At 40.7% G+C, this 18,507-nt stretch overlaps 1 protein-coding gene across 1 annotated transcript in view; it reads left to right on the forward strand.

Annotated features, from left to right (window-relative positions):
• LOC147331608 (butyrophilin subfamily 2 member A2-like) overlaps nucleotides 1-15,300 on the forward strand; it is a 55,734-nt gene extending 40,434 nt beyond the window's left edge. Inside the window, exons 4-5 of the mRNA XM_086294030.1 lie at nucleotides 12,997-13,275; nucleotides 15,055-15,300. Of these exons, the coding sequence (XP_086150156.1) occupies nucleotides 12,997-13,275; nucleotides 15,055-15,173 (398 nt within the window). The 3' untranslated portion in view covers nucleotides 15,174-15,300. The remainder of the gene's footprint in view (nucleotides 1-12,996; nucleotides 13,276-15,054) is intronic.
• Nucleotides 15,301-18,507: the final 3,207 nt, after the last annotated feature.

Here is an 18,507-nt window from a genome sequence, read left to right on the forward strand (position 1 = left end):
TGTGCTTTTCCTCCATATTTGCTACGACATTCAGTGGAATCTATGTGAATTTTATTTTTGGTTCGTACATCATTACATGAAATTCATGAATTGATTTTGAATGTCATTGGAATACCAACCAGAATTCTTGTTCCTCCAGACCAGCTCTATGGCAGTTTGAGACACAGATTACATCAGTAATTTACAACTCCACAACTTTTTTTTTAGTGCAAAAAATACCCCATCAATTAAACAAGCAGCTGTTTTTTAAGTGCATTAAAGTTATATAAAAATGTAACAGTGCAAATGCAAATTCTTTGCTGACAGTTTAACCAAAAGGCATTTCCAGTGGAAACTCAGCATAACCATGTATAATATCCACAAAACTTAAAAATAGTTTATACACACACAATACGGTAATATTATGTTGAAGCGCAGTATGTATCACTCCGCGAGGCTCCTGCCTACAATAGCTGTAATACTCCGACAATCCATCAAGCGGTGCGGCTTCGTAGCTTAGCAAAGTCGTACTAAAAAAAATTTTGACAGACTTTTGAGCGCCGTGTACCACATCAAATCGTTTTGGTAATAACTGTAATAATGACGGCCTGCTAGCATGCTCTACCAAAAATAGTGTTTTGTTGTGTATCTGACGGACGAAAGCTAAACCAGTTCCACACCACTGAAGCTGCAGCATTTTTACAAACCAATTCTGGTTCATCCGTTTCATTCAACGATCCGCATTCGCCCTTCTTATTCTGCGTCACTGCCATGCTTTTTCCACCATGTGCGTATGAAAACAAAGGCACTGCGCATGCGCGTTTTACCCATATTCTATCGCGATATTTCATTTTCTTATCATTGCCCAACATTACAGTGAACGGTATGATTTGTCCCAGTCCTATCATGGGGCGTAGATGATCACAAGAAAGGGATGAAACTAAACAGGAGGAGCTTGTTAATGATCTGAAGGTAGCTGGAACCACAGTCACCAACAACACCACTGGTAACACACTAGACTGCAATGGACTGAAATCTTGCAACTACAGGACTGTCTTAAGTTTGCCACTGAAAATATAAGTGAGTCAGAGAAGGCTCGGGCGAAAGTGCTGAGGTGTGATAAAACCATAATGTAGCTTTTCTGCCGTGTTTGGAGGAAGAGAAATGCTGAGAATGGCCGAAAGAACACCATCCCCACAGTCAAACACAGAGGTGAACACATTCATCTTTGGGGCGTTTTTTTTTTTGCGAAGGGTACAGGATGACTTCACCAAGGGGCCAGTAGAGGGGACCAGGTACCCCAAACCTCTCTTCTTCAGCAAGAACATCGAAGATGAGTAGTAGATGGATGACAATGTCCCAAAACGTATCACCAAGACAACAAAAGAGTAGCTAAAGAAAAGGAAAATTAAGATTGTGGAGTGACCTGGCCAGTCTTCAGACATCAATTCTTTAGATAATCTGAGGAGGGAGCTCAAGCATGGAGGTGCTACGTGAAAGTGAAGAAACCTGAAGGATTTAGAGTTTTTGTAAAAAGCAGCGGGCCAAAATACCTCCTGAGATGTGTGCAAACGTGACGACAAACCATGAGAAATGTCTTATTATTGTGCTTACTAGCAAAGGTTTCTCCACCATGTAGTAAGTCATGTGTTGCATAAAATGAAACAACCATAAAGTTTAGACACTGTTTATTTCTGAGCAAACTTACAAACTCAACAGGGGATTTACCTCACATGCTGTACATGCTGTGACATTGCATAAGCTCATTGAAAATATACTGTGTTTCAGTGCTAAGTCTAAGCTAAAGGCAGGTTCACAAAATATTAGTGTGTATGAGACAGATTGATCAAAAGATCAATTTGTCAGATGAGAATCTTCACAGTGTTTGGTTGTGTTCATTGGATTTAAAGTTTCAAAGCTTTTAGGAGCGTTTCTTTTGAGGTTTATTCAATTAATTATATGATTTAAATACATTCTCTGCATCACACAAGGTTTTTGATGTCTTTCAGGCACATGTGGAAAAGTTATCACTGGATTGGCTGGATGGTTCATTGGAATACTAAGTTTTTTTTTAGTTCTGCCTGTGCTTGTGGCTACAAAGACCATCAAAATTCACTCAGGTAAGTTAAAGTAATTATTTAATAATGTGCTGTGTAAAGCGACCAATATGTTAAATATATTAATAAATTGTAACATTAATATTGTATTATTAATTGTATTATTATGAGGGCAATCCCAAAAGTAAGGTCTCCTATTGTTTTAGAAATACAAACAACCATTTATTTTCCATAATATTTACATAATTTGAAGGGTTGAAGAATTATTTATTTTTCTACATAATCACCATTTCAGTCAATGCATTTTTGTAGACGCTGTGGCAGTTTTAGAATGCCCATGTCATACCAGCTCGCTGTCATGTCCTTCATGAAGCTTTGAACCTCATCTTTCACCTCTTCGTCAGAGCAGAATCGCCTTCCGGGCAAATGTTCTTGGGGAATTTGGGGAGCAGGTGGTTGTTACTGGGTGCCAAGTCCGGGCTACAGGGTGGGTGATGAGGTTCCAACCAAAGTTTTGCAGGACAGCGACGGTTTGATGGGCAACTTGTGGACAAGCGTTGTCGTGGAAAATGCTTACGCCCTTGCTTAACATTCCTCTTCTCCGGTTCTGTATTGCCCTTCTGAGTTGTTTTCAGTATTTCACAGTACCTGTCAGCATCTATTCTGGTCCCAGCAGGCAGAAAGTCGACCAAGAATACCCCCTTTCGGTCCCAAAACACAGTTGTCATGAATTTGTCAGCGGACTGTGTTTGTTCGAATTTTCTCGGCTTGGGCGAAGAGGTATGCCGCCACTTGTATGATTGTTGTATGGTCTCAGGTGCAAAGTGGAACCCCTGATTTTGTCACCAATGACAATTGAGTCCAAGAAGATGTCCTTTTCATTTGCACAGCAGCGAAGAAATTCACGGGAAGAATCAACTCATTGCCATGGTCTTCTGTCAGCCTTCGTGGTACCCGTGTTGCACACACCTTCCGATATTGCAACTTGTCTGTTAAAATCCTGTGGATGGTGCTTTGGGAAACCTCAAGAACTAAAATGCAGTGAGCATCCAGAGTAATCCGCCGATCTTTTCCTCAACCTTCATGACTCTTGGGGAATTGATGGTCTCCCGCTCCTTTGTACTGAAATTCATGCCAAACAACCGGCTGTAAGCTCTCCACACCACCACAGCAAACTGGAAGCTGGTTCCACAGAAGAGGGGCCTGAAAACTGAAGGCTCTGCCTCCCATTCTACTTTTAAATACTCTAGGAACAACAAGTAGGCCTGCAGTGCGAGAGCGAAGTGCTCTAATAGGGTGATATGGTACTACAAGGTCATTAAGATAAGATGGGGCCTAATTATTTAAGACCTTGTATGTGAGGAGCAGGATTTTGAATTCAATTCTGGATTTAACAGGAAGCCAAAACAGGAGAAATCTGCTCTCTCTTTCTAGTCCCTGTCAGGACTCTTGCTGCAGCATTTTGGATTAACTGAAGGATTTTCAGGGAGTTTTTAGGACATCCTGATAATAATGAATTACAGTCGTCCAGCCTGGAAGTAATAAATGGTTTTTCAGCGTCACTCTGAGACAGGATATTTCTAACTTTAGAGATGTTGCACAAATGGAAGAAAGCAGTCTTACATATTTGTTTAATATGTGCGTTGAAGGACATGTCCTGGTCAAAAATGACTCCAAGGTTCCTCACCGCATTACTGGAGGCCAAGGTAATGCCATCCAGAGTAAGAATCTGGTTAGATACCATATTTCTAAGATTTTCAGGGCCGAGTACAATAACCTCAGTTTGATCTGAATTAAGAAGCAGAAAGTTAGTGGCCATCCAGGTCTTTATGTCTTTAAGACATTCCTGCAGTTTAACTAATTGGTGTGTGTTATCTGGCTTCATGGACAGATAGAGCTGGGTGTCATCTGCATAACAGTGTAAATGTATGCTATGTCTTCTAATGATGCTGCCTAAGGGAAGCATGTATAATGTAAACAGAATTGGTCCTAGCACTGAACCCTGTGGAACTCCATAATTAACCTCAGTGTGTGAAGAGGACTCTCCATTTACACGCACAAATTGGAGTCTATTAGATAGATATGATACAAACCACTGCAGCGCAGTACCTGTAATACCTACAGCATGTTCTAATCGCTCTAATAGGATATTATGGTCGACAGTATCGAACGCTGCACTGAGGTCTAGCAGGACAAGCACAGAGATGAGTCCACTGTCAGAGGCCATAAGAAGATCATTTGTAACCTTCACTAAAGCTGTTTCTGTGCTGTGATGAGCTCTGAAACCTGACTGAAACTCTTCAAATAAACCTCTGCAGATGATCTGTTAGCTGTTTGACAACTACTCTTTCAAGGATTTTTGATATGAAAGGAAGGTTGGAGATTGGCCTATAATTAGCTAAGACTGCTGGGTCTAGAGATGCTTTTTGAGTAAAGGTTTAACTACAGCCAGCTTGAAGGCCTGTGGTACATAGCCGATTATTAGAGATAGATGGATCATATTTAGGGTCGAAGAATTAATTAATGGCAGGACTTCTTTGAGCAGTTTTGTAGGAATGGGGTCTAAAAGACACGTCGATGGTTTGGAGGAAGTAATTATTGAAGTTAACTCAGAAAGATCAATTGGAGAAAAAGAGTCTAACTTAACATCAATGGTACTAAGAGTAGCTGTAGATAATATTACATCTGTGGGATGATTATTGGTAATTTTTTCTCTAATGATAAAAATTTTATTTGTGAAGAAGTTCATGAAGTCATTACTAGTTAACGTTAAAGGGATGGTTGGCTCAACAGAGCTCTGACTGTTTGTCAGCCTGGCTACAGAGCTGAAGAGAAACCTGGGGTTGTTCTTATTTACTTCAATCAGTGATGAATAGTAAGATGTTCTGGCTTTGCGGAGGGCTTTCTTATAAAGCAGCAAACTATTTTTATATGAAAACTATTCTTAAACTTAGTTACAGTGCTTTCAGAAAGACATCTGTGATAAAGTCTACTCTCCACTGCTGTGTAATCAATTATTGTAAATGTAAATGTTATCAGGAAATGATCAGACAGGAGAGGGTTTTCAGGAAACACTGTTAAATGTTCAGTTTCTATGCCATATGTTAAAACAAGATCTAGAGTGTGATTAAAGTGGTGGGTGGGTTCTTTTACATTTTGAGAGAAGCCAATTGAGTCTAATAACAGACTAAATGCCATGTTGAGGCTGTCATTCTTAGCATCTACATGGATGTTAAAATCACCCACAATAATTATTTTATCTGAGCTCAGAACTAAATCAGATAAAAAGTCTGAGAAATCAGACAGAAACTCTGTGTAAGGCCCAGGTGGACGATAGATGATAACAAGTAAGACTGGTTTCTGAGTTTTACAGCTGGGGTGGACGAGGCTAAGCATCAGGCTTTCAAAGGAATTAAAAGTCTGTCTTGGTCTTTACTTGATTAATAGGCTGGTGTGAAAAATTGCTGCCACACCGCAACCTCTGGATAGTCATATTTTGGGGGGTTTAATAAATTTGTCCATATTTCTAGAAATGAGAGCTGCTCCATCCAAAGTGGGATGGATGCCGTCTCTCCTAACAAGACCAGGTTTCCTCCAGAAGGTTTGCCAATTATCTGTGAAGCCCACATCGTTTCTGGGACACCACTCAGACAGCCAGCAATTTAAGGAGAACATGCGGCTAAACATGTCACTCCTGGTCTGCTTCCCAGCAAAGCCGTGCATGCTTATTTGGGAGTGGAGGAAGCACCAACTACAACAATGTGGCCAACAGCTGTACAGTTTCTCTACATCACCACTGTTTTCGAGATCTTACTTTTGGGATTGCCCTCGTATGTGGTTTTTAAAGTATTCTAATCTGATTTTAGAGTGATGCTTTCTGCTCGTTTTGCATTTATTCTGCTTCAATAACTTTTTAATTTTATAGGTTTATGGTAAATGGACTGGTTCTTATATAGCGCTTTTCTACTCATCTGAGCACTCAAAGCGCTTTACACAACTTGTGCATTCACCCATTCACACCCATTCGCACAAGCACAGTTTTCTAAGTGCTTTGTAGCTAACATTCACACACATTCATACAGAGCAATTTGGGGTTAGTATCTTGCCCAAGGATATTTGGCACGTAGACTAGGGGAAGCCAGGAATCGAACCACCAACCTTCCGACCAGTGGATGACCTGCTCTACCACCTGAGCTACAGCCACCCCAATACCGTTTAGCTGCAGGTTTTCTTTGATTCCTGTCAGTTTCTGTCTGTGTGTGTTGAATTAGAATGAAATTAAAATGTTTTTGGAATAGCAAATAATTTCTGTAAGATTTCTAAAAGTTAACTTAATGAAAATGTGTTTTCAGGCTGCCTTGGGAGTGCAAACAGTTCTTCAGAGAAGACAACAGCACCAGGTTCTGAGACTGGCCCAGAAGAATTAAAAGGTCTAAATATCTGTAATCCTTGAAGCATTGTGTTATGCTACGCTTTTGGAGAACTGCAAAGGGAACACTAATAATGTTGATACCTTTAAGACTAAGGTTTGATTTAGGCTTCTGTGAGAAATCGTGGCTCAAGAGTTGGGTGTTCGTCTTGTAATCGGAAGGTTGCCTTTTCGAGCCCCGGCTCGGACAATCTCGGTCGTTGTGACACTTCACCTACCGCCTACTGGTGATGGCCAGAGGGACCGATGGCGCGATATGGCGGCCTCGCCTTTGTCAGTCTGCCCCAGGGCAGCTGTGGCTACAACTGTGGTTTGCCTCCACCAGTGTGTGAATGTGAGAGTGAATGAATAGTGGAATTATAAAGCGCTTTGAGGGCATAATGCAATCCATTATTATTATTATAAGTCTTTGTCATTGTCAGCATTTATGCATATATAATTACCGTGTGTTCATGTCCCGGTGTTTGTATGTGGTGCTTTGTGCATTCCCTCACATCCGTTCCAAGCATTCAGCTCCAAGCACTTGTTTGTTGTTTTGCTTGTTGTTTTAGTTTATTGTGTTTGGTGGTTATCCTGGATGGGGGTACGCTTGAGGGTTCGGTACCCTTGAATTTGCGTTTAAAGTTGCCTCGAGCCCGGTACACCACTGAAGACTAGACAGGTAAAGTTTTATTGTTTTTGTAGCATTTCAGGCTGGGAGTTGCACATAGTAAACAAGTGGCACCAAACTCGGCAAGAGGTTTGAGACAATTTGTTAATGATGGTCTGTAGCTGAGGCGGATGGGTCGTTTTTAAGTTGGCATAATGTGTGTTGATGGATGCTAATGAGATCCTCGTGTGGTGAGTGTTTTGTGCTGTGACCTTTAGTGTTGTGGGGAATATGGCTACTGTGGTTGGATCACTTGTGAGTGGTGTTGGCCAGATGCTGAGCCACCCTTGATGTGATCATTGTGTGGCCATAGCTCTCCATTTTGTGGTTGGTCACTAGTATGCTTGCTTTACTTGCTTCTGTTAGCTTTTACTTTTATTCCAGGTTTGTGGGTCAAGGACCTGAAGGCTTCAGAGGGGTTTTAATAAATTTAGGGGTCCTAGAGGAACCCTTTTAAGGGAGGTGTTACGTCCCTCTGCAGCCTCTGATCTGCTCAGTGTGGTCAGCTGGTGCTAATTGGCCACACCTAGTCAGGTGTGGATAAAAGCATACCTGAGGCAAGCTTCCTGAAGAGCTCACTAGTGTTTGCCTTGGTGGTACCAGCTATTTTAGCCAACCTGCTATGCCATTTTAAGATAAAACCTCTTCTGACTAACACTCTGGTATTCATCTCCTTTTTTATGTTGCGACTTTTGAGCCGGGTCGTAACACAGCCTCCTAGAGTTTGAAGATATTTGTGAGGCTTTATATTAAGTCTATGATTTTTATTCCTTACTTTGACAGGATACTGATTGTTGTTCTCTGGCTGAACATTACAAAAGTTGCAGTGAAAAAGTAGCTGTTGGAATTCAAAGTGCTGAACAGGCCAAACACAATCACAGTAAAAGGGATGTGATTGGCCTGTTAATGAGTTGAGTGAAGTTTGATGTATCTGACTGTTTTTGTTTCGCTTAATACGTCTTATAATCCAGTTCTCCTTATGGTAAAAAAAAATACGGTAATTACATGCTATTTTTATAGAGAGTTGTACTGTTTAAATGTAAGAATGTTTGTGGGTTTTGTTTACATTGCACTTGTATTGACCTATTCACTTTTTCTTGTGCTTCTGCTCATAACATTGTGTGTGTCTGTCATGTAAATTACGCCATGTAAATAATTGTTGTACAGTAAATATTTTTAAAGGCGCTGTTCAGCCAGTCGGCTTCTATGACTTTTCAGAATGAAAGTGTTTTCTGCTTGGAAATATGTCAGTTTGTTTTTCAAGTGTATAAGGCTGCGTCCACACGTACACGGGTATTTTTGAAAACGGAGATTTTCCGTTTTCATTTTAAAAAAATGATCCCGTCCACACATAAAGGCAGAAATGAAGGAAAACGCTGCTAAGAACATGTCAAAGCAACAGGTGGCACTATATTCCTAACCGTGTAGATGTTGTTGGCCAACAGAAGTCTAGAAGCCTCGGTGGGAAATAGTAAACAAAGCTGGGGCACAGAAGCAGAACAGAGTCGTATGTGTGGAGGGACAGTAACTGTGTGTGTATGTAAGCATTTAAACCAGGGGTGTCAAACTCAAATACACCGTGGGCCAAAATTCAAAACTGGAACAAATTTGGCCCACGGGCCAGAGTTTGACACCTGTGCTTTAAACACTGCAGAGAGTAGAATTAACAGTATTGTAGAAATTCATTTCACCAAAACAATAACGTGGCGCACAGTGTGACGTCAAAAAAGGCGCACACCTTTGACGCTGCATTTTCTCCGTTTTTCTCGTCCACACGTAAACGCAAAAACTCAGTTTTTGAAAATATCCACCCTGACAGGCGTTTTTAGAAATCTCCATTTTCAGTGACCGAAAACGCCGTTTACGTGTGGACGAAAGGTGCAAACGCATAGAAAAATGCGTTTTCAAAAATACCCGGGTACGTGTGGACGTAGCCTGAACCTTGATTTCATTCTCAAATTTTATTCTATTTTTTATCTTTTTGATCAGTGTTTGAAAACTATCATAACAGCATCATATTAACATGTAAAAGAATTCATAATGACAGTTTTTGTCATTTTACTGAAAAATGAATTTGTGCATAAACAGTCGCTCATATATGATTGTGACAAGTTTATTTTTTAAAATGTTTTTTTTCTAAACCACATTTCTTGTATATTTTCGTAAATAGAATGTGGATCTTTGCACCTTTTTCAATAAAGATACTTTTCTAAATAATTGCTCTGTGTTGTATATTTGTTTTGTGCAGAAGTAATGTTTATTAGTGAAACCATATTATCTTCAAACTGTCCATCATTACATCTGTTTGCTCTTCACCTTCAGCTTCTTGTGGATGCACCTGTAGATGGAGCACTGAGCTGTGATGCTGCGTGAAGCAGCAAAAGTAAAAGAAAACAAACAGCGCGTTGTACAGCAAAGTGAGGAAATCCTTAGAGGAACATTTTAACTGTTGTTAATCTGCCATCATCACAGAGAGAAACAGAAAAAGTGATGGATGTTAAATTTAATCTCCCGTCACACTGAACGACCTTTATTACAAACTGCTGGGTAACAACAAAAATAACGTCAACATCAAATGTGGAACATCGCAGAAACAAAAGGATAGACAGGAAAAGGATGACACGAATTTAATAGAAAGATTTAAAAAAGTAACAGTATTATTTTTACATTTTAAAAATGACAAAATCAGGCTGATGTGGAGCTGGTTAAGAACTAAAATTAACCATCTTTGGCACAATACTCCCAGCAGTTTGATCAGCTGTAAAGACATCTTCACTGAATTTGGAGTTCATACTCAAGGAAAAGAAAGACCTCTTTAAGTGGTGTAAGGCCTCCAGACAGGCCAATAATTTCTTTTATTTTCTTTGTGAGAGAAAATGAAATGTTTTTTTCTGAAACTGATGTAACTTTGAGGCTAGTTTTGGTTTAGAGTAGCTGCCCATCTTTAATAAGTTCAGTTTAATTAGTAGTTTGTTTGTTGTTTTACCACAAAATAGTGTGAGTCCGTTTCGTGACCGACAGTTGAGATAACAGTAAACACTGGAGGAACTTTCACTGCTGGGGCGGCTGTGGCTCAGGACGTAGAGCAGGTCATCTACTGATCAGAAGGTTGGTGGTTCCCCCCAGTCTGCACGCCAGATATATGAGCAAGATATGAACCCAAGTTGCTCTCCGATGCATCAGCTGGCATCCATCAGAGTGTAAATGGTAGTTAGTAGGCACTTAGCAGCATAGAAGACAGTGCTTGTGTTGCGTTTGAGAGTAGAAAAGTCCCATAGAAGAATCAGTCCATTTACCTTTTAGTTTTTTGTCTGAATCACTACAATCCATGACCTTACCATACACAGTTAAAGTGCGCCATCCTGTGGTACTTACTCCACACTCCTGCTATAGATGAATCATTCACTTTCAACTCACTGCACAGACAGCTGTTTATTTTTTTAAAGTATTATAGCGTCAAACCTGGAGGCAGGCAAAATTACAGTTTTTACATTTTTACTGAACAGTTTTGAATTTTAAAAAAATCTGTTGAACCTCATACAAAGTGTGCACTTGCTGGCCACTTTATTAGGTACACCTCCTCAACTATGTGTTAATGCAAATTTCAGCCAATTACATTTCATGGAGCTCAATGCAGTCAAGCATGTGCATGGTCAAGACAACCTGCTGAATTTCACAGCTAGCATCGGAATAAGGAAGAAAAAATATTTATGCAACTTTCTCTGCTAGGAAGGCAACAAGAAGTAAAATAACCTATTGTTACAACCAAAGTGTGCAGAAGAGCATCTACTTGAAGAAGCTGGGCCACAGCAGCAGAAGACCAGACTAAGTGCCACCCTGTCAGCTAAGAACAGGAAACTGAGACTGCACACACACACTCACCAAAACTGGACAATAGAAAGCTGCAACAATGTTGCCTGGACTGATGAGTCTCAGTTTCTGCTGTCACATTTGAATACTTATCAAAGAGAAGTGTGTTAAGAAGTGTCACTAACAATCTCTGACCAATCACAGACACGGACAGGTCTACTGATAGCAGAGCGACAGATTTTACACAGCAAGTAAAACTATGACTTTAGAAAAATATGAAGAGATAAAAAAAAAATAAACAAAATAAATAAATTTCCTAAATACAGGATAAATGAAGGTTTTCCTGTTATTTATATTACAAGTTAAAAGCAGCAGAGTGTGAGCTTTGAGTGCTTTGGTCAGTAAAACTGGAAAAGAGCTGCTGTGTTGGTGATACAGTTTAGCCTGAAGACAGAATTTCAGCTAACAGGAGAAAAGCAGGTCTGAAAATATTCTTTTTTTTAAAATTGATGCTCTTCAGGAAAGTCTTTGGACCCTCCTTCTAGGATTTCACAGTAAGCTGTTGTGATCTCTATAATCTCTGGATCTCGTCCAGCCTGCCCCAGGTTAGGTCTTCAGTGTATGTTGGTGATGTGCACCAGTGAAAAGGGAACCTCCTTCATAACACTGAAAGCCACAGATCGTGCCTCCTAATACAGGTTTATGGTGTCGTTCACGCTGTAGCTTCCAGGTCAGGAAGACTGAAACAGCTCAGAGTCAACAGGAGAGAAACGAGTTCAGACCTCGAAGGCTTTAATCTGTAATCTGTGGTTCTTACAGCGAGAGCTGGAGCCAGGACGTGTGTTCACATGTTTCATGGAACTCTGAGGAAGGACCGGCGCTGAAACATGTCTGTTTTCTTCTTACTGACGTTTGATATTAAACACTTTATGCCTGTAAGTGTGAGCGCTGAAGTTCTCATTCATCAGTCTGCATTTATGTCGTTATGCACTCATTAATAACCTGGATTGTTGAACATGTTGATGTTTTTTATGCAAAGCTTAACAGAACTAACACACACACACACACACACACACACGCTCCTCCCACTCGTGACTGAGGCTTGTTTCCTAAACTTACTCGACCAGAGTATCCGCTGCAGAGCGTCAGTAGCGTGATCGACGCAGCACAGAGGAACGTTTTTACTCCGCGTCATGTTTTCTTCTGTTTTTAAGACAAAAACTCTGCAACTTTTATTTTTGTGTCTCTTTCCTCTGACTGTGACTGCAGTAACAACAGGACATGAAAACGGTAAGAACACTAATGCTGAGACAGTAAAGCTCTTCTACTGATTTAACACAGCAGCGAGATGTATCCAAAAATGGTGAATTATCCCTTTAATGTTGGTGTTGATTCGTTTTCCCCACTCATCTTTAGATGGTTCAGAACTGTCAGTGATGAGGTAAACAACAACTAGATTTAAAGATACAAGTGTTGAGTGTTTCCTCACAGCGGCCCGAGCTGTCCCGTCACAGTGGAGAGAAACACTGAAATATCTGCTGAACAGCAATGAAGGAGACGTAATTACTGCTTCAAACAAATTCAGTTCTCAAATCACCACGATGTTGGTGTGAAATCTCAACAAAGACATTTCTTTCTACTAGATATCACTAAGAATTGGTCTTCTGGTATTAAACACAGAAGAAATCATTGGACAAATCGCAGGTCAATGAAGATGTTGCAGGTCATGCTCAGCACACTTCAGTTTAACAGCCTTCTACTCTGCAGAGGGAGGAGAGTGACAGCTTATCTTCCAGTGCTGCTGTTTGTTATCGTGATGACAGCAGAAGGAGTTCAGGCACGTCGGCTCGTCACAGCAAGCTCAAACACAGCAGCTGGTCTCTGAGTGGACTCTTCATCCTTTTCAGTCTGTGACATTCTCATTACCATCACTCAACACTGTGCCAAACCACCTCAGTGTGAGCTGAAGGCTAATGCCACTGGGAGGTCACTAAACCAGAAACCACCTTAAAATTCACCTGAATGCTGAAACATCACCCTCCTTGTGCTGCAGCTTCATGCTGTGTTCACAGGTGCAGCTCTGAAGCCGTTTGTTGGGATCCTGAACATCACGGAGTACAGGGTGCAGCTGAGGTGTGAGGTCAGAGGTGCGTCTCCGAAGCCTAGAGTGGAGTGGAGGGACAGCCATGGGAACATCCTTCCTGCTGAGCAGCCACAGGTGTCACACAGAGACGGCCGCTATGACATCACCCTCCTCACCACGGTGACCAGGACAAACACCAACATCTTCCACTGCCTGGCCACACAGGAGGAGATCGGCCATGTGACTGAAGAAGAGATCCACGTTCCAGGTGAGGCCACAGACTCTGATTTGTAGGGGTGCAACGATATTCGTATCGATATTGAACCGTTCGATACAGTGCTTTCGGTTCGGTACGCATATGTATCGAACAATACAACATTTTTAATTTATTTTATCAACTTTCCTTCTGACGATGCTGTCTGTGTTGAGCGCTCAGTGAATCTGCGTTCGACTACTCCGCCTAGGCTCGACAGTGCAGCCTAGGCGGAGTAGTCGAACGCAGATTCACTGAGCGCTCAACACAGACAGCATCGTCAGAAGGAAGAGCGCAGGGCAAGCTAGCGAGACAGAAGTTAAGCTCTCCTTGCAACAGGCAAATTGAACCTCATTCAGATCTGGCGTTTGGAATTATTTTGGTTTTCATGTGACGTATGACCCTGAAGGTAAGCGAGTCATGGACTAAAGTAAAACAGTATGTTGGATGTGCCATGCAATGCTCAATTACATGGGTGGGAACTAGTGTGTTAGCACAGTTATCTCGTTAACGTGTTGGCCGTCTAGCCCCATGCACGGGGCGATCGGCGGTAGCTCGTTAACGGAGATTTGCCGTGTTGTGGCGTTAAGGTCATTTCAACGAGATTAACCTGAAAGCACTAGTGGGAACACAACGAATATGACTGCACATTTACGCCGACATCATCCTAGTGCAAAGACAAAAACAACAAGCATGCTACTAACTTTAGCCGAGTCATTTAGACAGCTGTTAGCACATGATTCTCCTTATGCTGCTGAGAATATAGCCCAGAAGAAGCGGATAGTATAGCTTTTATTTTGGAAAGAGCCATTTCTCTGTAATAAACTCTCTTTTCCAAAGATGAGTGATTCCTCAATCAGATACAGGGCTCGCAATATCGCTAGCCCGACGTCCCGGGGCTAGCGATCTTTTCAGTCGGGCTACCAAAATCTATCTCTGCCCTGCCCGTCGGGCTATTGTAGGAAGGAAAAATATATGTCAATGCTTTTGCATTCTTTCAGAAATGTAGCTGGGTAATTATGTCATTGGCATCGGTGAGCCACTGTCAATATGTGACATATTGAAATCGTGTTTGAATTTGCGCTTGTTTTTTTGCTTTCACTTTGCAATGACAGCACTGATCTGTGAGTGATGATAATTTGTGCACCAATTCCTCTGACATTGTCTTATTAATCGTTAGCTTACTATGCAAACATGACAAGTGAAATCTCCCGCAGCAAGCTTAAACATGTGAGAGGTTGATCGCACAGAGAATCGCTGAGCTTATGTGAGTGTGTGTGTAAAAGCAGCAGGATATATATTTTAGTTCTGCTGAGCCAAATAAGACAGGTCAGGGTGAAGAAGTGACAGCCAAAGAAAAGCTTACCACAAAACGGAGAAGTTATGACAAATCAGACTATAAGGCAAAAAGAAAGTGCAGCTTTATGGTTTCATGGACAAAAGAATTTCTGTGGCTGCAATATGATGAGCTAAATAACCAGGGCTGCACATAAGTGGTCCACAGGTGCGCATTTGCTGTCAAAATAAAAAACACGCACAAGGGTTAGGGTTAAATTTAAAAACTGTACTTTTGAGTTAAAATATATATTTATAATTTTAATAAATGACAAATTAAAAAGGCATGAACATTTTTTTGTATCGAAAAAATATCGAACCGTGACACCAAAGTATCGAACCGAACCGAACCATGAATTTTGTGTATCGTTGCACCCCTACTGATTTGATTGCTAAAGGTTGTAATTAGTGTGTTTACAAACTATCTTTGTAACAGCAGGCTTCTGTAATGTGTTTCAGATCAGCTGTTCGAGTCCTGCGATGGAGTCGGTGTGATCGTTTCTGTATTTGCTTCTGGATTCTCTGTCACTGTGTTTGCGTCTCTGTTGCTGTTCTCAGCTTGTATTAAATGTTGTTGATAACAGACAGCAGATACTTTCATCTGTATTTTTTATTCTCTGCTCTTCTGTTTCCTCTGGTTTTAAGGCTGATATGTTATTTATACCAACATTGTATTAATGAAAACTAAAGTTGGGTAAATGATGACTCAGTGGATAATGTGGATATGGATGTGGATAAGGTTTTAAAACATGCTAAACTGCTTTAAAAGTGTTTAAACATCACGGTTCACATTGAAGCACATTCATGTTTTTATCCCCACTGGATACAAATTGAGGCTCTGCCCTTTATCTGCTCATTATTATGATGAATCCTGATATCAGAGCTGTATTTATAATGGCCAGATGCAGGGTGGTGGACTGATCCCCGGTGGCTAAAACTGGTTTTTGGTATACGAATATCACCTCTCTGATTGGGAGGGAGCCTGGGCTCGCCTCAAGGCTTGGGTTCAGGAACAAGGGTGGGGGAGGGCGTTCTTGTATCACCCTGGTTAGGTGCATGTGAGCTGGGGTTTTCCTACAGGTTATACTGGAGGTCCTGAGTGTCACATATAATTGTACACATGAAAATCAGCTCCGAGTACTTGACCTGCTTGGAGCTCCTGGTGGATGCTTGAAGGTGGTGCAGCTGGAGAGTCTTATTTTTACTACTTCTTGTGGGTACTGGCAGTGAGAGCTGGGTCTTTTATTGCTGAGCTAACCGCAGCTTTTCCATACAGAACGCCGTGTTTGAGCATAAGGCGGCCGACACAGTCAGTCACAGTTGATGATCAGATTTTGTAATCAGAACAGTTTCTTCTTACTAAACGCAGAATCCAGCACATGTGATACATGAAACTTTTAATAACTTGTTGCTTGTCAGTAATGGAAGCTGTGAGGATGAAGAGGGAACTGCTGCCAGGTCCAGTTTCATTGAACAGCCAAGTTCAATAAAAGTACTAAAACACTGCCTTCATGTTACATTCGGTTGTAATCCCTCTGTAGATGCTGACAGTTACCCGCATCACTGCTCAGGCCTTTAAAGTCAGCTGTGATATTTAAATGAGTCAAATGTTTAACATAGTCGTAAATGAGAGTGTCGGCCTGATCCTCTGAGCTCATTAACAGCTGTTTACTCAGAGAGACGTGGTTCCTCACAGGACAGCCACCACAAACGGGATTATAAAAAATATTATGCATCACTGAAGATTAAATATTACATATTATTGTCTGCTAATAGTGAGGATCTAGATGATAAATATAGGAAAGAATTCTGAGAAATAAGCTTCCTACAAAAGGTATCAGGGTGAGTCATTCTGGAGTAATCAGTCCTACAGATTGAAAGAAGTCAGTTGAGGTGACATCTGACGAACCCCCCCCCCCCCCTGCATGTTTTGTGGGTGAGGCTGGAGCCTCCGGGGCAGACGCAGTGTTGATTATGTCTCTTAGCTGGCGTGGGAAAGTCTCTGTGTCCTTCCAGAAGAGTCTGTGGGATATTTTGTGATGACATCCAGCAGAGATGGAGGCTGTTTATAATGGAGTGTGATGATATACAATAAATAAAAACACAGTATTTACCCACAGGAGCTGTGTGAATCCTGAGCGTGTTTTCAACATGCTAACTATGCTAAATCTTTGATCACTGTTGTGCATGTTTCTCATCTTTAATAATCAAACCTAGAAGTGAAAGGCCAGCCTCTGAAATATGAGAACTGTGTTTAAAACTGTCTGTAATTCTAAAACGGTTCAGACTTAAGCTGCTTAAGTAATGAGGCGGCTCAGCTGCTGCGTCAGCCTCTTATAACCGTCCACATTACAAAAACTTGCAGGGACGACTCTTTGGGCCACGAGTCGCTGCTCGTTTGAACACTTTTGTCAGACAAACAGCAGCAAAGTGAGAAACGGCAGCAGGCCACACAGCTCCACAGCTGTGGATGATTCAGGACGCAAAGCACCTGTGGATCTTTTCTCGCCTGCTGAGGTCCTAATTAAACACAGCGTTCAGTGTTACATGTTTTCTGTGGGGTGAGCGGTGTGCACTGCAACAAAAAGAAAATGAGCTTTCTGTTGTTTTTTTTTTTAATTCATATTTTTATTAAGGTTTCAAAAGCAGGCATTCACAGTATGTACATCATGTAAGCATTCTTCATACTTAGGTTATCTGCCTTAAATACTGAAATAGTATTTTAATTTACATCCAAGTCATAAGGGAAGAATACTTACAACGATAGAAGTAATTGAAACCATCACATAATCCGAAAATCAAAAAACAAAAAACAAAACTAACAAACCTAAGAAAGAGAAAAAAAAAAAAAAAACAAAAAAAAAAACACGGATGTGTTGGTATGGGGTGATCCTATAAATATATATACATACATCATAATTATTGGTTTGTAATAGTAAAATCTGGCCTATGAGGCGTGATATATTTAACCCAGTTTTCCCAATATGATGTAAATTTCTCCAGCTTGTGGTTAACAGAAGCTGTTATCTTTTCCATGTTATAAATTTCCATTGTGATTTCCATCCATGTACTTATGTTTGGGCTCTCTGGGGATAACCATTTTCTGGTGATATTCTTTTTACAGGCCACCAATAAAATATTTATTAAATGTTTATCATATTTAGGCCATTCCTGAGGTATATATCCAAAGGACATAGTCTTACTCTCGAGAGATATTTCACGTTTAAAGATATCCTGTAAGGCATTATGTATTTCTCTCCAATAATCCCTCAAGATTGAGCAGTCCCAGAAAATATGGTAATGATTTGCACTTTGATTTCCACAGTTCCTCCAACAAGCAGGGGGGTTATCATCATAATGAGACTTCTGAGAAGGTGTTATAAAGTATCTAATTAGGCACTTCCAGCCAAATTCCCTCCACTTTTGTGAGCTGGTACACATCCACTGATATCTCCATATTGCCGTCCATTCTTCCTCTAATATTTTTATCCCTCCTTCCTTCTCCCATTTTGTTCTAATATATGAAGTCGAATGTGGTTTCAAATCCATTAGACCCTTATAGAGACATGATACAATTCTATCAATAGTTTCTGAGTTATAGCTTTTTATAAACAGTTCCATCAAGCGTGTGTTTATCATTGTTACGTTTCTCATCTTCGTGTCAGCATAGTGCCTTAACTGCAGATATCGATAGAAGTCTTGTTTTTCTAATGAAAATGTTTTTCTAAGCATGTCAAAGCTGAACAATTTTCCATCCTTCATTATACTGCACAGGGCTGTTATGCCCTTACCTGTCCAGTCCTTGAATCTAGAATCCAGTTCATTAGGTTTGAACTCTGAGTCGTAAGCACACCATTTAAGAACTGTAATATTGGTCTCGAGTTTATATTCCTTTATAATAGTTCTCCATGT

The sequence above is a fragment of the Aulonocara sp. 'chitande type north' Nkhata Bay genome, linkage group LG5 (genome assembly GCF_057382095.1).
Source record: "Aulonocara sp. 'chitande type north' Nkhata Bay isolate Kocher_YH1m ecotype deep benthic linkage group LG5, A_spYH_male_GT1.1, whole genome shotgun sequence".
NCBI lineage: Eukaryota > Metazoa > Chordata > Actinopteri > Cichliformes > Cichlidae > Aulonocara > Aulonocara sp. 'chitande type north' Nkhata Bay.